Source organism: Bufo gargarizans, chromosome 11 (assembly GCF_014858855.1).
Source record: "Bufo gargarizans isolate SCDJY-AF-19 chromosome 11, ASM1485885v1, whole genome shotgun sequence".
Classification (NCBI taxonomy): domain Eukaryota; kingdom Metazoa; phylum Chordata; class Amphibia; order Anura; family Bufonidae; genus Bufo; species Bufo gargarizans.
This window is the reverse complement of record NC_058090.1, coordinates 29,535,031-29,554,399: the sequence shown is the minus strand read 5'-3', so window position 1 is coordinate 29,554,399 and position 19,369 is coordinate 29,535,031. Positions and strand designations below refer to the sequence as shown.

The following is a 19,369-nucleotide window of genomic DNA, read 5'->3' as shown; positions in this document are numbered from 1 at the left end:
TGTTATATCTATTCCTATGAAATTTTAGTATAAAACTCCCAGAGAAGATGGACAGGCTTCGTAATAAGAAAAAACAACAACTGAGGATTTACCTTATAATGCTCGAGTGCATCCAGAGCCAACGCGTGGCCCTCCAGGGAGTACATGCACAGGGCCGCAATCAGTTCAAACACTTGCTTTTTCACCATCACATTGGACGTGTCAAGAGCTGGAACCAAGATGAAGAGATAATTCATTAGAACAAAAACATTCCATAGATGAATCCATAGTAAAGTGACGATAGCAGTGGTTCCTGGCTGATCAGATCACTTTGGATCTGGGGCATAACTATAGCGGGTGTAGAGGTAGCCATGACACATGGATCCTGGTTCCTGAGGGCATCCAATCTCCCCTCTGCCAAAAATGAAGACACCAGTATTATAAATGGCAAGTGGGAGCCGTGTTATAGATTTTACATTAGGGTCCGAGAGCTTCAATCTCTGCTTTTGATAAGATCAGAAGCTGATTTTGAGCTTTTCTTGTGTCTCAATGCAAATACCAAGACCCCCCAGGACTGGACCGGGCAAGCAATGATATAGTAAAGAACGTCTGGTGCCTCAGTGCAAATACCAAGGTCCCAATGACTGAATCGGGTAAGCAATGACATAGTGAAGAACCTCTGGTGCCTCAATGCAAATACCAAGGCCCCAAGGAGCCAACTGGGCAAGCTATGAAATAGTAAAGAAAGCACTTCTGGTGCCTCAATGCAAATAACAAGATCACATGGACCGGATTGGGCAAGCAATGACATAGTAAAGAAACCCAAAAGGTCCAAGAGAAGACAACCCCATTTATAGTGGTCTTTAAAACAACGCATTTACAACTGGGGTCTTTTGTCTATGGGATGATTCCTAAATAACCTGGTAGACCTTACTGATGATACTGTGGTTTCTAACTGTTCAATGATAATAACATGTATAACAAATTGGTGTAAAGGGTGGACCCACAGAATATTTTTTTTCTACTAGACCCAAGGAATCTCAGTCCAAACTGAAGGCCCATATATTTTGTATGACATTTACATGACTGTTGTGTAGTTATAGGGCCTTTAGGACCACTTTATTCCAAGTCGTTCACCATCTACATGTTCCTTTGAACCAAAAGAATAAAAACTTAAACATGTGTTACTATCCAAGAATTCAGGTTAGCTTATAAACTCTGAACCTCATTACTAATCTCTAGGAGCAATGGTACAGGCATGGGCACGGTGACATGGTGCCCACGCAAACTGTTCTGTAGACCGGTTATGTTCATAGGACTCTGTCCCTGTATTACAGACATCCCGTCCATGCAGCGAGCTGTAAACAGACCAATTTAGCAGCAGTGGCCTTCTAGATCAGCTCTCGGGAACCACATTACCATGTACAAAATACATAGAATCCCAGTAAAGGGTAGATGTTACTGTACCTTCTGATATACGGGCCTATGAATCAACCCATAGGCATCTCCCAAAAATCCCCTATATACAGTAGATCATATCATGGTCATTAAATATGTTCTTCCTTAAAAGGAAGAACATTAATGCATTACTTCTTGACATCCTCACCTTGAGAAAGCTTTCGAACATAGCCTTCATTGTTGACAATGTATTCGATCCCCTTATGGGAATTCATTAATGTTCGGACACAGTTAATGCAAGTGAGCTGGAGGAGAGCATCAGATATCCTGGACACTCCTCGGCCCGACAACCTGTCCAAGGCCTCCAGCAGAAGATCCAAACCACTGAGCTCCAAGAACTGCACCATCCAGTTGTCATCACTGCTCTCAAGTCTCTTCTTAAGGCCAGAATAGTTCACCACAGATGGGATTTGTAAGAGGCGGATGCACAGCTCGGGATCTGCATTCTCCAAGTTGGCCTCGCTCTGGTCCGAATCTTGAGGTGAAAGCTTCTCCTTCAGAGAGGCCCATTTTTTGCTGAGTGACATTTTTGGCACCTTTTCCTGAAGAGAAAAAAAAACAAAACATATAAAGATCTGATAATGTTTGACTGTTTGATTGTTCATACCATCATGGGGCTAGGCTTGGGTGTTTATGGTATGTGCCAGTTATTGAACTGGTGCATGCCATATTTGTATTAGAAATCACCTTGGATTAGCATGACCTGGTAAAATTCCCAGTCTACAAACTCCATGCACATGTTGCCCTTGGTTGGATGAATATTACTTAGCAGGAAAGAGTCAGAATCTTAAGAACAAGGGCACATTGGGCAGATCAAGGGACACATTTCTCAGATCAGGTTCTAATTGAAGGATGATGGAAATTGAAGGTTACTTCCACCTTGTATTATGGTTAACACTACACATGGCCATATTACCGCGCCATATAAGTTGGTGGAGATGTAACGTAGCACCCATAGAAGTCTACAGGGCAGGCAACCTGTGGAAGGAAGATCATTTCACCACTATTTTACCATTTCGTCACACCACCGATTCCGCAATCTGGGCTGTGCTCTTGTGACTGCCATACTCTGGCTACGGGTTTTTCTTCTGATGTGTCGGCTGGATCTGTTCCTGTGTCTTCCTATTCAACTACATGTATATTATTCAGCTGAACAGGAACATACAGGAGCAGATCTGATCAAGACTTCAATGGAAGAGCCCACAGCCAGAGTCAGGCAGTCACGTAAGCCCTGCACCGATTGATGAATTGGTAGTGGTGAAACAATCTTCCTTCCACAGGTTGTCTGCAATCTATGATTTAGTCAAAGCCCCAGAGAATCCCTTTGAATGAAATGGTGAGGTACATAGAGTAGGACACCATGGGGCAGCATGTAGCGTGCCTAAACTTTCATATGGAGTCCTTTGGACTCTGTGTGCTAGTAAATAATACACTTAACCAGTGCTCTGTTGCTTATTTTCAGCATAGAGTTGTACATAGAGTGTTGCCCTTGGTTGGATTTGAACCATGAGCCCCCGAAACTGAAAGACAACTGATCTAACCACTGAGCCACCAAATTAAAATAAACCATTGACTTGTACTTATTTCTAATGTAGCTTAAAAATATTTTTGACCATTTCTAAGAAAGCTGACAACTCCCAACATGGCATAACAACTTGGCAAAAGTGGAGAATATAAGAACTGATATTTACTGGAGGTTTTTACAATTTTAAAGACGTAAAACTGCTTAAAGGGAGACTCCATGAAGAACTGGTACACTGTGTTATACCTAGATTAGGTCACTGAGCGATTGGAGCTTGACTGTCACGGTCTCTCCTGTGACAGGGGTCAGAAGATCTAAGAGACTGGCTGCACGTTATGTGATCTGACAGCCTCTTTGATTTCACTTCTGTGTTGTTGCTGGTTATGACCACACCTCTTGTCTCAGGTGTAGCTTAAGTGGTCATTCCAACTCCTCTATTTAGTCTGGTCTCACCCATCATGCTATGCGGTTGATAGCTCCTTTCTGGTTGTGAAAGTGCTGGTGTCTGGTTCTCCTCTGAGTTCCTGCTCGTCCACATACTTCGGAGTTAAGTTTTTTTTCCCCTATTTCTTGTATTCCCCTATCTTTTGGTATTAGGCCTGAGGGAAGGAACAGGGAAGGAACAGGTCATCTTCTGTCCTGACACTATTTCCAGGGCCCTTTAGGGTCAGATAGGGCTCTAGGTTCCTGCGTATAAACATTCCTACCATCGACGTCTGTTCATACTGATAGTGGTCAGGGGTCGGTTTAGGGACTCACTAGGTGGTGACTTTTCCCCCTTTCCCTCGTTTCCAGGCCTAGTACTTTTTTCCTTCCCTCCTGTGTTCGGTGTGGAGTTTACCACCCTTTTATTTATGGTTCAAATAGCCTTGCGGCTAATGGATTCCCGTTTGTGGTCTAATTAAAATTTAACATTTATTATATATTCCTTTAAAAAGATATACGGGAAGGCAAAAAAGAAAAAAAGGATGTGTCTTAAAATTGAAGTGCCCTTGTGCTTGCCGCAATGATTGTTTTCTTTTTCAGCGGTTACTGCTTATGTTTGCAGTCTCTAATCATATATCTACCACTCAAACTATGGGGTTTATCTTTGTCTATTTCCCTACTCTGATTTCATAAGGATCTGACGAGATAACTGCTCTCTGTCAGCCTTACATCAGAGTAGCTGGAGTATGTAAACTCTGCGTCTTTGTTCCCCTTAGTAGGTTGAGTGTTGCCGTTATTTGTGTCGGCTTATCCGGTGTCTGCAGTGCACCGGGAGCCGAACACTAAGCACAAGCTTCACAATTTAAAACCTAACTAGCAGCTCCCCCGACATGTTTCACCACAGATGTGGCGTCTTCAGGGGCTATGGAGCTACTACCAACACGATCGCTATATCGATTGATGTTTAAATATAATAGGGGTGGATCTTTCCTTTCCAAGTCTCCAATGCATTTGTAGCGATCGCATGATAGTCACGTCGTTAGACCAATAGGTTCCGTTTGTAGTCAGAGGACTCACCAATGTCTGTTAACAGTATAAGGCATGAGATGCTACGCAGGCGCCTACTGTTAACAGACATTGGTGAGTCCTCTGACTACAAACGGAACCTATTGGTCTAACGACGTGACTATCATGCGATCGCTACAAATGCATTGGAGACTTGGAAAGGAAAGATCCACCCCTATTATATTTAAACATCAATCTATATAGCGATCGTGTTGGTAGTAGCTCCATAGCCCCTGAAGACGCCACATCTGTGGTGAAACATGTCGGGGGAGCTGCTAGTTAGGTTTTAAATTGTGAAGCTTGTGCTTAGTGTTCGGCTCCCGGTGCACTGCAGACACCGGATAAGCCGACACAAATAACGGCAACACTCAACCTACTAAGGGGAACAAAGACGCAGAGTTTACATACTCCAGCTACTCTGATGTAAGGCTGACAGAGAGCAGTTATCTCGTCAGATCCTTATGAAATCAGAGTAGGGAAATAGACAAAGATAAACCCCATAGTTTGAGTGGTAGATATATGATTAGAGACTGCAAACATAAGCAGTAACCGCTGAAAAAGAAAACAATCATTGCGGCAAGCACAAGGGCACTTCAATTTTAAGACACATCCTTTTTTTCTTTTTTGCCTTCCCGTATATCTTTTTAAAGGAATATATAATAAATGTTAAATTTTAATTAGACCACAAACGGGAATCCATTAGCCGCAAGGCTATTTGAACCATAAATAATTTGAAAATCCCGGGTCCAAAGGGTCCCTGAAGGGAGTTTACCACCCACATCGCACCATTACATTGACAGAAGGATTCAGAAACACCAAAAAGAAACATCTTAGTGTATAAGTTTTACACGGAGTGTTTCTTTAAGGAGCAAGTACATTTTCCTTTTTAATTTGGTTTCTCATTCAGGAAAATTCTGCTTGAATACAGATAGGTGCATAGTAAAAGAATGGACACAACTGAGGCTAACTGTTTTACAGCCCTGGCAAAAAAAAAGAAAATAATTATGGGATTAGTCATCTGACAGATTTCACAGAGGACTTGAAATGCTTGAAATGACTTGAAAGAAACTTGGCAGCAGTCCTGAGAAACAGTCCCACTCTATTAGACACTTAAAAGGGCCATTAGAATAAAGTCCATAGCCAAGGACAGCTTATAAGGTGAGCTGAGGTGCTCAGGAGATTTCACAACATGACTGATACAGTATAAGATGTAGTAGAGATCATGGGGGGCAGGGATGTTGATGGCCATCCTGTCAGCAACTAGTGATGAGCTGCAGGGGCTATATTTGAATTCGCAATATTTCACGAATATTTGGGTGAATATTTGTCATATATTCACAAATTCAAGATTATTTTCTTGATTGTGAAAAATTGGCAATATAATATTCGCGTAATGCATGCGAAAAACAGGCGTGGGTCACTTTTGCTACATTTTCGAAGCTGCTAGAAGTTTCTTGTGACTGGATAAAACGGTTGGCACGGCAGAACATAAAAAATGGCTTTATATGCAGTTAGAGTGCTCCAATATATTTGCGATTGCACTAATCGGCACTAATGATGCGAATATTTTGGCGCAATACGTGAAACTTCACATTTTAGCAGGTCTGCATGTATGTATGGACAGCAGAACCTATCACACTACCTAACACACTGCACTGCAACAGCTACACTATATCAGGATATAACCTACACTGATCTCCCGCTAACTATCTGTATTATATATAAGCTATCTAACGATCTATCTAATGTAATGTGGAAAGCACAGAGCACAGCAATGACACTGCCGTCTCTCTCTCAGAACTTTAAAAAACTAGAAAATTTGCTGCTGGGATGGTTCTTATATAGTAAGGGGTAGGCAACTTTCCTATTGGTTGCTAGGGGTGTTGCTAAGCTCAGACAAAGATATTGCAGCCTTCTCATTGGCCCACAAGCAAGAAGGGAGGTTACTAATGAAAAAAAAAAAAAAAATAGAATATTCGACATTATGAATATATATCACTATATTCTAAATATTCGCGAAATATCGAAGTGCCTATATTCGCGCCCAACACTATCAGCAACGTGAAGGTCAGCTTCTCCTCACTGGTTTGGACTGGTGGTAGACAGAGAACTTAAAGTGCCCTGGAAAAAAATCTAAAAGTGGCCCCATGTTTTAGCTGGGTCCAAAAAAAGGGCAACACAAGTAGGCGGCGCCTGCAATATTGTAGTGCAGCACAAAATACTGCTGCCCTTGCCACAGTATTCAACTGTATTACCACCCTGTGCATGGCTATACAGTTGAGTTCAGGAGGGAGCACCTGTAGCCATTGGCTAGGTGCAAAAGTACCTGAGGCTCATAGCATTATTAATGCTGAGAGCATCAGATTGTTATGTACGTGGCCATGAAGAGTGCTCAGGCGGACCCCTGGGCATCAGCCCCCTGGGAAATTTCCTTATAGGTTCTATGGTCTGTACACCCCGGGAGTCAATGCAGAGTAAAGAGGGCCCCATATCAAAACACAAAATGGGTCTTCTGGTTTAGATCACACCTAAACATCGCCCCATCTATGGCCTCATGATTGCCTGACTCCCTTATAGGAAAAATGGGCTTCTGTGCCCCTGCAGACAAATTTTACCATCCTGGTGCCGGAAAATAAACAGCGTACATACCACCAGTGCCGGAAAATAAACAGCGTACATACCACCAGTGCCGGAAAATAAACAGTGTACATACCACCGGTGCCGGAAAATAAACAGCGCACATACCACCAGTGCCAGAAAAACAGCGTACATACCACCGGTGCTGGAAAATAAACAGCGTACATACCACCGGTGCTGGAACATAAACAGCGTACATACCACCGGTGCTGGAACATAAACAGCGTACATACCACCGGTGCTGGAAAATAAACAGCGTACAAACCACCAGTGCTGGCAAATAAACAGCGTACATACCACCAGTGCTGGAAAATAAACAGCGTACATACCACCAGTGCCGGAAAATAAACAGCGCACATACCACCGGTGCTGGAAAATAAACAGCGTACATACCACTAGTGCCAGAAAATAAACAGCGTACATACCACCGGTGCTGGAAAATAAACAGCGTACATACCACCGGTGCTGGAAAACAAACAGCGCACATACCACCGGTGCTGGAAAATAAACAGCGTACATACCACCGGTGCTGGAACATAAACAGCGTACATACCACCGGTGCTGGAACATAAACAGCGTACATACCACCAGTGCTGGAAAATAAACAGCGTACATACCACTAGTGCCAGAAAATAAACAGCGTACATACCACCGGTGCTGGAACATAAACAGCGTACATACCACCGGTGCTGGAACATAAACAGCGTACATACCACCAGTGCTGGAAAATAAACAGCGTACATACCACCAGTGCTGGAAAATAAACAGCGTACATACCACCAGTGCCGGAAAATAAACAGCGTACATACCACCAGTGCCGGAAAATAAACAGCGCACATACCACCGGTGCTGGAAAATAAACAGCGTACATACCACTAGTGCCAGAAAATAAACAGCGTACATACCACCAGTGCTGGAAAATAAACTGCGTACATACGACCGGTGCCGGAACATAAACAGCGTACATACCACTAGTGCCAGAAAATAAACAGCGTACATACCACCAGTGCTGGAAAATAAACAGCGTACATACGACCGGTGCCAGAAAATAAACAGCGTATATACCACCAGTGCTGGAAAATAAACAGCGTACATACCACCAGTGCCGGAAAATAAACAGCGTACATACCACCAGTGCCGGAAATTAAACAGCGTACATACCACCGGTGCTGGAAAATAAACAGAGTACATAGCCTTCAGCTTCTGCTCTGTACACTGTTAGCTTTGGCTGCCTGAAACAAGGTGTTGTGTCACGAAACCAGCACCTAGTTCTGAATACTTTTGTAATTGCATGTATTTAAAAATTTTGTATAGCCACCAAATTATTCAATAAAATGTATCTGTATAGCGCCACCTGCTGTTTGTTCTTTTCCTTATTTTTAGTCCGTCTCACTGAGCTGGTCGCACGTGCTCAGTTTAAATCTTCAATGGCACCAGCCATATGTTCTGACGTGAATGCATAGCACCCGCACTGAATCCTGACCCATTCATTTCAATGGCTCTGTGCACATGAGTGTTATTTTTCACGCATCATTTCTGCGTTGCGTGAGAATCGTAGCATGTTCTATATTCTGTGCTTTTCTCGCATCCGGATTTTCACTGATGGTTGCTAGGAGATGTTGTTTGTAAATCTTTAGTTTTTTTTAACACGCGTAAAAAACACATCAAAACTGATTGCACCCGTGTGGAAAAAACTGAAACACTGAACGCAATTGCAGACAAAACTGACTGAACTTGCTCGCGAAATGGTGCAAGTTTCGTGTGAAAGAGGCCTTAGAAGCTGTGGCAGTTAAGCCTCATGCAGACTTCCGTGGAACATGTCCGTGAGATACAAGACAGGCATTACAGGAGCGCACGGCGTCATTGGTTGCTATGACGCCGTGCGCTATTGCAATGCCAGTCCGGTATCTCACGGACCGTGTTCCACGGACGTCTGCATGAGGCTTTACAGGGAGAGAGCTGCAGCAGAAAGGACACGCCCGCTGAGCTACCAGGCTTAAAAAATAAAAAAAAGGGGAAATCTCTGGACCCATGTGAGGTACGGGGCTGGTTCTAGCTTTGTTAAGCTTCATTCACATATCAGTGTTCCACGTACGTGTGCTGTACGTGTTCTCCGCAGACTGCACATGTTCCCATTCATTTTAATGTGTGTATTCACACATCATTTTTTTTTACCACAGTCCGTGTTTTTAGCACGGAGGCATGCTCTATTTTGTCTGTGTTCACGGATCCATCACGCCCATTATAGTGAACCCACTGTACATGTGATAAGTCAAGGCCCTCTTCCATACTATGTCATTTTCCCAGTTATAAAACTGGGCCTACAAGGCGACTTTGGCCTCCACAAATATTAAAGTGGCCACGGAGCCATATCCTAAGGAATACGCACTGCACGCATCTTTCGGACGGGGTCTGGCGGTGGTTTATTATATTTTGTCAAGAAAGCACAGAAGGTCAACCTGGCATATTCCCTGTCAACAGTTAATTCAGTTTTCTGTGGCATGTAAAGACCTTGTGCCGCTGTAAAATCTCAAGAACGCAGCTTCTCCCCCAAAAAAACTAAAAACATTGAAATGTTGAACTGGCTCACAAAATAGTTGCTTTCAGATGTGCAGCCACCACAGGGAGGTCATCATTTAGGAGCTAGGATGACCCCCTGCCAAATACAGGTAGCAAGCGCATCTTGCCTAAGCCATTTTTAAGAGAAATGGCTTGGCTAAGATGGGATAGGACAGGCCATCAATCCCAAAATCCTGGACAGCCTCTAATATTTTTTTTTTTTTTTACAAATGTTATGTGTCATGTAATATCCCATGTAGATGTTCTGTCACTAAATAACATCTTTTCCGATCTTGAAGCACAAGAGGAAGGAAAAGCTCGTTTCCTCACAATCAGCATCTTCATAAAAGTCCTTTCATTTGCACTTAATACCAGCACAGCAGGAAGAATTGTCAGAACCGAGGGCAGACAGGGAAACCTTACAATTTACTTAAAGGGGTATTCTACTTTTACAAGTTATTCCCTATCCACAGCATAAGGCCTCATGCCACACGGCTGTTGCCCGGCCGTGGCCGTATTGCGGTCCGCAAACAGCGGGTCCGCAATACCGGCCGTGTGCTCCCCGCATTACGGATGTGGACCCATTCACTTAAATGAGTCCGCAATCCGGAGCTGCCGTGCTAAACGGAGGCACGGAACCCCACGGAAGCACTACGGAGTGATTCCGTGGCGTTTCTGTCCATGCCTCCGCACTGCAAAAAAAAAATTAACATGTTCTATTTTTGGGCGGTGCGGACGGATCATGGACCTAGTTGAATAGGTCTCAATTCGTCCCGGCCACGGCACGGATGTTTCAAATTGCGGTCCGCAATGCACGGAACGGACGCACAACAGCCGTATGCATGAAGCCTAAGGGATAGCTATTAGATTGGTGGGAGCCCCAACAATCATGAGAACAGGAACTCTGTATTGGCCCAAAGGGGGTACAGGTGAATCCACCTGTGCAAGGTAGGCCCCTAGTCCCTCACCCCCATTTTGTGAACAGGTAATATTTGCATGGACAGTAGCTTTACAGTGGGCCCCCAGAATAAATTTTACCGGTGGGCCTGAGGCACCCCAGTCCGACACTGTCCTTACCCATCGGAGCCCCCAAAACGAACGGTGTGGCAGGTCGGGCATGCAGACGGCCGCTCCATTCATCTCTATGCGAGTTCTGGTGACAGCCGAGTACAGTTTTTAGTCCTTGTCACATCTCCGTTTGGAGGTCTGGTAGGCTGTTTCGGCACAGGGAAGCCTGCCGGATCCTCTGCTTCACCGCAATGGGATCCGGTGGTGATCTGGCCGATTTCCGGCATAAATTCCGGGTTTTGGCAGTACAAAAACTGTTGCATGCTGACAGACAGCATTTGTGCCCGATCCAGCAACGGATCTCCGCAAGGGAGATGTGAACAAGGCCTTAGCTATTTCTGGAACACATAAAGAGATGAATAGGGCGGCATGTCCGACCTACCGTTCTATTCATTTCAGAAGGCTTCGAGGGGTACGGAAACCCTGTTCTCGCGATCTAATAGTTATTCACTATGCTGTGGTACATCCGAAATATGCCTTAAATTAAAGCCATTCGACCAAAACCCACGTTTTGAAAGAATTCCCCCCCCCCACCAATGTGTTCCCTTTCATGATATGTTCCCCTTTGACCAACTGAGAGATACTGTAGTATCAATAAGGCTTTAGGTAAGTCCATACACCACAACCATGGACTCTGAAACTATATATATTAGGCACAGGGTTGGGGTAAGCTTTCCTGGTGCCCATGAAAGGGGTTTTAGATGTGCCCCTGGTGTGACAGACCCTGTTCCCTCACAAATTTACACGGTAAATTAGCACCTACATCATTATCTGTCTTAGTTGCTTATAGCAACCAATCAGATTGAGCCTTGCTTTTTCCAAAGGAGCTCTGAAAAATGAAAGGTGGAATATGATTGGTTGCTATGGGCAACTAAGCCAGTTTCCCTCAGGCTGTTCTAGGCCTTCACCAGATGTATCACAGGGGCTCAGGCTGGATGATAAATCTGGTGCAGACACTTTTCTCTGACTCTGTACCAACTACTGCTTGGTTTACACGGAGAAGGGATTATGTCCCAAAGTGAAGCTCCGCCTGTCCCCTTGTTAAGCATGTTGGAAAAAAGTGTAGAAACCGTAGATAAATTGCTCCACTTTTTAGACTGATTTTTGCATAGTTGACAACTGTCCCGAATTTGGCAGGACTGTCTCAGATTTTTAGACAGACCGGGCAAGTTTGCTCTGTCCCGGGCCAAAAGAAGGGGGAGTGGGTGAAAAATGGGTGCCCTGATTTTACCAACTGAAACTTTATCATGTATGATTTTTGGCACAGACACATTAGTAACTGTGGGCCATAGCCAGACTTCAGCACATAGGAGCCCAAATTTATTGGCAGCAATAAAAATGGCGCAGATATATCATAAATTTAGGGCAAATGTCTACTCCAGCAAAAAAACAGGCAAAATCACTCCCTTTTCTGGAGCATCACTTAATACATTAACCCCCTTAGCTTAGGCCATCTATAGGATTAATAAATCTGCCCTGTGGCGTCTACAGCTCCATAATACAGAACTATAGGGGCTTTATGTGCCGCCTTACTGGTCCTGTGCGCACAGCCTTGCTGTAAATTGAGGTCCTGTAATAAAATATTATTGACTTCGCTATTTTCTAGGTTACAAAGGTGACTAATAGGTGACTAGGAAATCTAATTTATTAAAGTACACAGTCGTCACCGTCGGTAATAAAATAGAGCTTAAATAAGGAGGTAGCTGCAAGAAAACGGCTTATAAAAGCTAGTGACTGGATGCATTCCAGCTGAGTCAGAAGTCAGAGCCACGGGGTCCTATGCGGCTCCATTGTACAGAGCCACGGGGTCCTGTGCGGCTCCATTGTACAGAGCCACGGGGTCCTGTGCGGCTCCATTGTACAGAGCCACGGGGTCCTGTGCGGCTCCATTGTACAGAGCCACGGGGTCCTGTGCGGCTCCATTGTACAGAGCCACCGGGATTCCTTGTGCCAAATCCACAACAAAATCTGCACCAGAATTCACACCAAAAAAGGGCTGTACCCTTAAAGGGGCAGTCCCGGATTTTTATCAATTAATGTTGAGTGAATCGAAGCATCCAAAGTGGAATTCGATCTGAAGTTTAGGAAAAATTCAATTCGCAATGAATCCGAATTTCTTCGTGCTTCGTGGTAATGAATCATTTTTTTCATAAAATGGCGGCTACACGTCTTACAAAGTGAAAGTAAGAAGCGGAAAGGAACAAGAGACCACCCATAGTGCTGTGCAGACAGCCAATATGCAGCTAGCCAGCCCCTGTGAGGTCACAGCCCTTTAAAAGCCTCATCCTTCGCAGTTTCCGCAATTTTACTGTAAGCTCAGCATAGGGAGAGACATGACATGCGGATTCATTGCGAATATTGGATGGGGAGACTGCAGGCACAGCATAGGGAGAGTATAGGGAGACTGCAAGGACAGTAATCTGAAACTAAAGGGATCCATAGGTAGGAGACAGCGCACTTTGCATCAATCCCTGTGTAGGCCACAGAGCCACGGAATTAAACGGTGTCCTCATTGTTTAATAGATAAGCAATTCTATTGATTCTCAAATTGGGGTGAATAAGCTGTCTACGTTTACTGTTAGTGGGGTGCCCACATTGACATTGAATAACTTATTTTACATATACAGTTAGTGTTACAGTACAGTATGTCTGACAGACAGGTGCTAGTGCCCTCCAAAGGAACGGACAGTGGCAAAACTGTTAATGGAGCCTGCAGAATTAGCAGCAGAAGAAGGGGAAGGGGGGGGGGGGGTGGAAGGATTGTAGCAGCAGCAGTCTCGGCAACAGGCCAGAACTGCTACTGTCATCCAGCGGTCGTGTTTTTCTTTTGATTTAGGACTTGTTGGTGGCCTGCACGACAATGCACACATCCATATACTGTATGTGACCTGCCTGTCATACTGACGCACAGTAAGGGCTCATGCACACGACCGTATGTATTTTGCAGTCCGCAAAAACTACGGATCACATCCGCGTGCATTCCGTATTTTGCAGAACGGAACAGCTGGCCCCTAATAGAACAGTCCTATCCTTTTCCGTTATGCGGACAATAATAGGACATGTTCTATTTTTTTGAGGACATGCAGACATACAGAAACGGAATTCACACAGAATAACTTGCTTTTTTTTTTTTTCTGGAACCATTGAAGTGAATGGTTCCCCATACGGTTCGATAAAAAAACTGAACGGACACGGAAAGAAAATGCGTTCATGTGCATGAGCCCTACCTGTTTCCCTACCAGAAAGGACTAGCTATACATGTTGCTTCCCTGCACAGTGATGTACACCGAGATGCACGCTCCCTGCAGGCCAGGATATAGCTGATTTAACGCGCTTCGTGACAACTTAATTCGGAAAGTAGCAAATTTTTGGGAAAAATTCTGCAAAGAATCCGAATAGAATTTTTTGAGAACTTCGCTCATCTCTACTATCAATTTCTGATCGGAGAGCGCCAACACCCTGCATCCACACCGATCAGCTTTCCAGCGACAGCCACACAGTGCCATCGGTTGTGTAGTGGACAGAGCCTGTTACTGCAGCGTTACTGACTACACGGTGGCTGGAGCTATGTAGTTTCAGCACTGCTACGGAACAGGGGTGTGGGATGTTGGATCCCTGCCAATCGGATATTGGTGTCCTATACTAAGGAGACCCCTTTAAGCTGGACATATATTTTAGATCATCGGAAACAAAGGGGTCGGCACGTCAGGGCCTGGCAGACGCTTATCTCCCCTTCCTATGGCAGCAGGCATACACCCTGGACCATCCTAAGTAGGCATGTTTAAGGGGTCTTCAGGGGGCAGCTGCCTTGTTCATGTCCAGGCCCTGTAGTTTGAAATCGGCAAGGTCCAAGTATCATGGGAAAACGTGACTGCTTTCTTTCAAGAACAGTGCCACACCTGTCCACAGGTCATATGTGGTATTGCAGCTCAGCCACATTTTCTTCCATGGAGCTGAACTGCAATACCCAACACAACCCACGGACAGACGTGACGCTATTTATATAAGAAAGCAGCCACGTTTTCCTAATTCTGGAAAAACCCTTTAAGATCCGGTCTCAGTTTGAGGGCTCATGCACACGACCGTTGTTGTTTTGCAGTCCGTTTTTCCGTATCTGAGGGTTTTTTTCTCCGATTTAAGTCCTTTTCCGTTCCGTTATTCCACAAAACATATCCGTATGTGATTAGTTTTTTTATGGATCGGAAACAGTAACTTATTAATCACCAAACACATGAGCAATATGGGCTGGGCATAGCATTTCTACAGTATGGATCCGCAAAATACGGATGCATTCCGTATTTTTTGCAGACCCATTAACTTGAATGGGGCCTCGGACCGTGATATGCGGACAATAATAGGACATGCGCTACTTTTTTGTGGAACGGAAATACGGAAATGGAATGCCCACGGAGTACCTTCCGTTGTTTTTGCGGACCCATTGAAGTGAATGGTTCTGTATACAGTCCGCAAAAAAATAAAAATAAAGCGAAAGCAGAAAGAAAATACGTTCGTGTGCATGAGCCCTGAACCTGATGTGATTTTGCGTGTTGTGACTCAGGCTGACCACAGTACGGTATCATACTACAGGGTTGCAGATCATTGCATGTGTGCATTCTGGTCCATGTCTCAGCAATTTGGAGTAGCAAAAAATGTCAACAATCTCAGATTTTTTGCAAATCTAAATCACCTGTTAACATGCGCCCCCTACCTGCAAACAGCAGCAGCAGCGACATGCAGTATGACCGTCACTGCGATATGCAATTATCACCATGCTTAAAAAAAAAAAATCACAGACATGGAGCCTGGGCCCCACAAATGCAATGTCTGATCAGGGGCCAGCAGAATGTGATTAGTGTGTGACTGGAGAAAGCAGATCTGCAGGTGATCGGCTCTTTAATGACCCCACAGGTAAAATCACTGACCGTCAACCTGTCCTCCACCAGATCTCTGATTTCCTATCCAAGCCTCCTACTAAAAATCTTCTCCTGGTTTATAGTTTTCCCATGAACTTTACCGTATCCAGAACCATAAACTCACCGCCGCAGATCCTTTTGTATTGGCCTCAAGAAGAAGACAGCTTGGAAATCCCTGGTCCTGCAAGCTCCGCTGTCCTGCAAGCTCACTGACTCGAGGAGATCACAGCAAACACCATTTAAAGAGCCATTTTATGACAAGGGAGGTGCACGGTCAGGATCATTACAGCTCAGGTAACATCTTAGCTTTATTTTACTATTAAACGCAGGTGTTGTAGCGATATGCAGAGCGGGGCAGTAAGGCTACTTTCACACTAGCGTTTTTGATGAATCCGGCAGGGCTCATTATTATCTTAATTATCTTTAACATTGCCAAGACGGATCCGGTTGTATTATCTTTAACATAGCCAAGACGGATCCGTCATGAACTCCATTGAAAGTCAATGGAGGACAGATCCGTTTTCTATTGTGTCAGAGAAAACGGATCCGTCCTCGTTTGTGGGTCATGACGCATCCGTCTTGTTCCTCATCCCATGACTGCTGTGGTTTGCTCTCCGGTATGTGAACGCAACCGGACGTAATGAATTCATTTTGGAGCATGCCGTTTTGTTCAGAATCGTCTTTCTCCGCCATTGAGCTCCTATGACGGATCTCAATACCGGAAAAGAGAAACGCTAGTGTGAAAGTAGCCTTACACCCAATGCCCCTCTGCTCCATAAGACGTCAATGCCGCATGCACACGACCACATGTATTTTGAGGTCCGCAAACTGCAGATCCATAAAATAGGAATACTGGCTGTCTGTATCCCGCACTTTCCTTGCTCCCTGTTATATAAATGCCTATTTGTGTCCGTAAAATGGTCAAGAATGGGAATGTTCTATAATATGCTGAATGGCCGGATAGATGACACCTGCGTGCTGTCCACGGTTTTAGCAGAACCATAAAAAATGCGGATCAGATGCAGACCAAAACAATGGGTATGTGCATGTGTGCTGGACGTGTTCGCCACGGACAGCACACGTACCCATTCATTTTAATGTGTGTATTCACACAAGTGTTATACCACTGTCCGTGGCTTCGTGTTTATAGCGCGGATGAATGCTCCATGTTGTCCGTTTTTACGGATCCATCACGCCCATTATAGTCTATGTGTCCATGAAAACCGCGGATGCAACACGGATGCCATCCTTGTTTCATGGATCATTAAGAGTGGATGCTTTGAAAATGATTTTTTTCAGCTGTGCAGTGTCAGTGAAACACGGATGACACATGGACAGCAAAAACTAAAGGCATTCCGTCATAGAATTGCGTTATGGTCCGTGGTAACTGAATCTATAACGCAATTCTGCTTTTACCAGTAAACAAAAAGATGAAATTCGCTCATCTCTAGTTCTAATAGCCGCCCTATGAGGTGTCATCCAGCTTTCTCTGATATATAACGAAGGCTCTGTATTGTATACATTGGGGAACATTTATTAAAACTGGAGTAAAGGAAAAATGGCTTAGTTGCCCCTAGCAACCAGATTCCATATTTCATTTTCCAAAGGTGCTCTGAAAAATGAAAAGTGGAATCTGGTTGCTAGGGGCAACTAAGCCAGTCTTCCTCTACACCAGGTTTTATAAATGTGCCCCATTGAATTTATGGCTTTGGATGCTCAGTAGTTATATGGCAAATAGAGGCCTGTGACGGATGCCCAAAGTCTCTCATCTCACTACTGCACTCAGCTGTGTGGTTGGAACGTAGACTTAATTTAAGATTTTTTTTTATTTATTTTTTATATTATATTGCCTCCATTGGGTGCATGGAGCCACGTGGATACATTTCGTATATGCTTGCAGTGTAGTGCTCCAACACTGTGTGCACTGGGCCTAAGGCTAGGTCTACACCACGACATGTGTCGCGCGACACATAGGGCACAACTACAATGCAATTTGCGCGACAATTTTTATAATGATAGTCTAAGGTGTCGCACTGCGACAGTGGCAGAAAAATCAATTTCGAATTGAATTTTTTTGCGACTGTCGCGTCGCAGTGTGACACCATAGACCAGGGCTGGCCAACCAGCGGCTCTCCAGCTGTTGCAAAACTACAATTCCCACCATGCCCTGCTGTAGGCTGATAGTGGTAGACAGTCTGAGCATGCTGGGAGTTGTAGTTTTGCAACAGCTGGAGAGCCGCTGGTTGGCCAGCCCTGCCATAGACTATCATTATAAAAATTGTAACGCGACATTGACGCGACAAAATGTTGCGCGACAAATGTGATCGTGTAGACCTAGCCTAAGAAATGTCTGAATGCAATTTCCTCACATTCGGAATTCTACTCATTGGTGAAAAATCTCTAAACGTGTAACAGCAGGAGGATCCTGAGTCGCAGTACAGGACCCTCTCCTCCGTGGCATAGCTCATACTTTCCAACTTAAAAAGCAAAGTGGGACAGTTCCTGCAGATTTTTTATTTTTTTTTGTTCTCCAACATCTCGCTCAATCCCTTCATACCAACTCAGTCCTACATAGTCGTCTCCCCCGCTCAGTGATGGTGCCCTCTTTATGTGGCACACAGTAATACTGTCTCCACGCAGTGACTTTGTCTCCTTTGTGTATCTTCAAAGTATTGCTACCCCCTTAGTGCCCTCCACGCAGTTCTGACTCCCCCTCAGTGCCCCTGTGATATATGGCCCCGGCGTTGTGCCCTGTTCACTGGTCTATGTTGCCGATATCTCTCTGAGTCAGGGGGCACATTCTTAAAATTGAAGAGTTTATTAACAAAGAAATTACACAGAAAATAATAAACAAATAATACATAATTATTAGTAAATACCTTCCCTAACGCCAAGTACCTATTCATTACCACGGGTAAAGGCCCTTTATAATAATAATAATCAGAAATCACATCCATATCCAGACACATCCCATTCCTCCACCCATACTCGGATCTTGCCCCTTGCCACTACATTATCCAATCGTTTTGCCATTCCCCGGTCAGGGGCAATGTATGTTATGTGGTGTATAAACAGATCTGTTCCAGCAGGGGGCAGTCTTGCACCTCTGTGATCGGCGAGGCTAATTACACACTTGTGCTTATTGGATCCAAAAGGTTGTTCCGGCAGAGGAATAGCCTGCTGGAGTTCACCGGATCCAGACTAGCCGGATACCGCCGTTCAGCGCCAGACCCTATTAACTATAATGGGATCTGGCCGGTTTCCAGCATGAGTACCAGGTTTCAGCCGGACAAAAAAACGCTTTATGCACTGGTCTGATCCCGTGAACTCCGACAGGCTGTTATGTGCCGGGACAGCCTGCCAGATCTGATAAATACAAGTATGAAACTAGCCTAAAGGTGGGTTTATACTGTCTGGGCAGATTATCAGGGATGAACGTTCCTATGTTCCCGGTAATCCGCCTGTTTAAAGATACAGAAGATCACGTGATGATCGAGCGAAACGTTCGTACGTTGGGAAAAGTCGTTGATGCAGACAAGTAAATCATAATTTCCGGTCAGCAGATCATGTGGTCTAAAGAGCTGCCCAGAAACAATGCAGCTGTACGAGGACGACCAGTAGCAATATCCTTCATACTGTGGAGGTGATCGCTGCATGTAAACGTAGCGCTTCACCTCCACTGAACGAGGAGCCAATTGTTGGGAGGGAACCATTCCTTCCCGAAAATTGGCAGCTGGTTGGA

At 44.6% G+C, this 19,369-nt stretch overlaps 1 protein-coding gene across 4 annotated transcripts in view; it reads right to left on the bottom strand.

The window, feature by feature from the left end:
• INF2 (inverted formin 2) overlaps positions 1–19,369 on the bottom strand; it is an 88,749-nt gene that overhangs the window by 43,218 nt on the left and 26,162 nt on the right. For all 4 annotated transcript variants that reach the window (XM_044271215.1, XM_044271216.1, XM_044271217.1 and 1 more), the window contains exons 2-3: positions 1,586–1,979; positions 93–208 (exon numbers count right to left, since the gene is read on the bottom strand). In XM_044271215.1, coding sequence (XP_044127150.1) covers positions 93–208; positions 1,586–1,979 — 510 coding nt within the window. The remainder of the gene's footprint in view (positions 1–92; positions 209–1,585; positions 1,980–19,369) is intronic.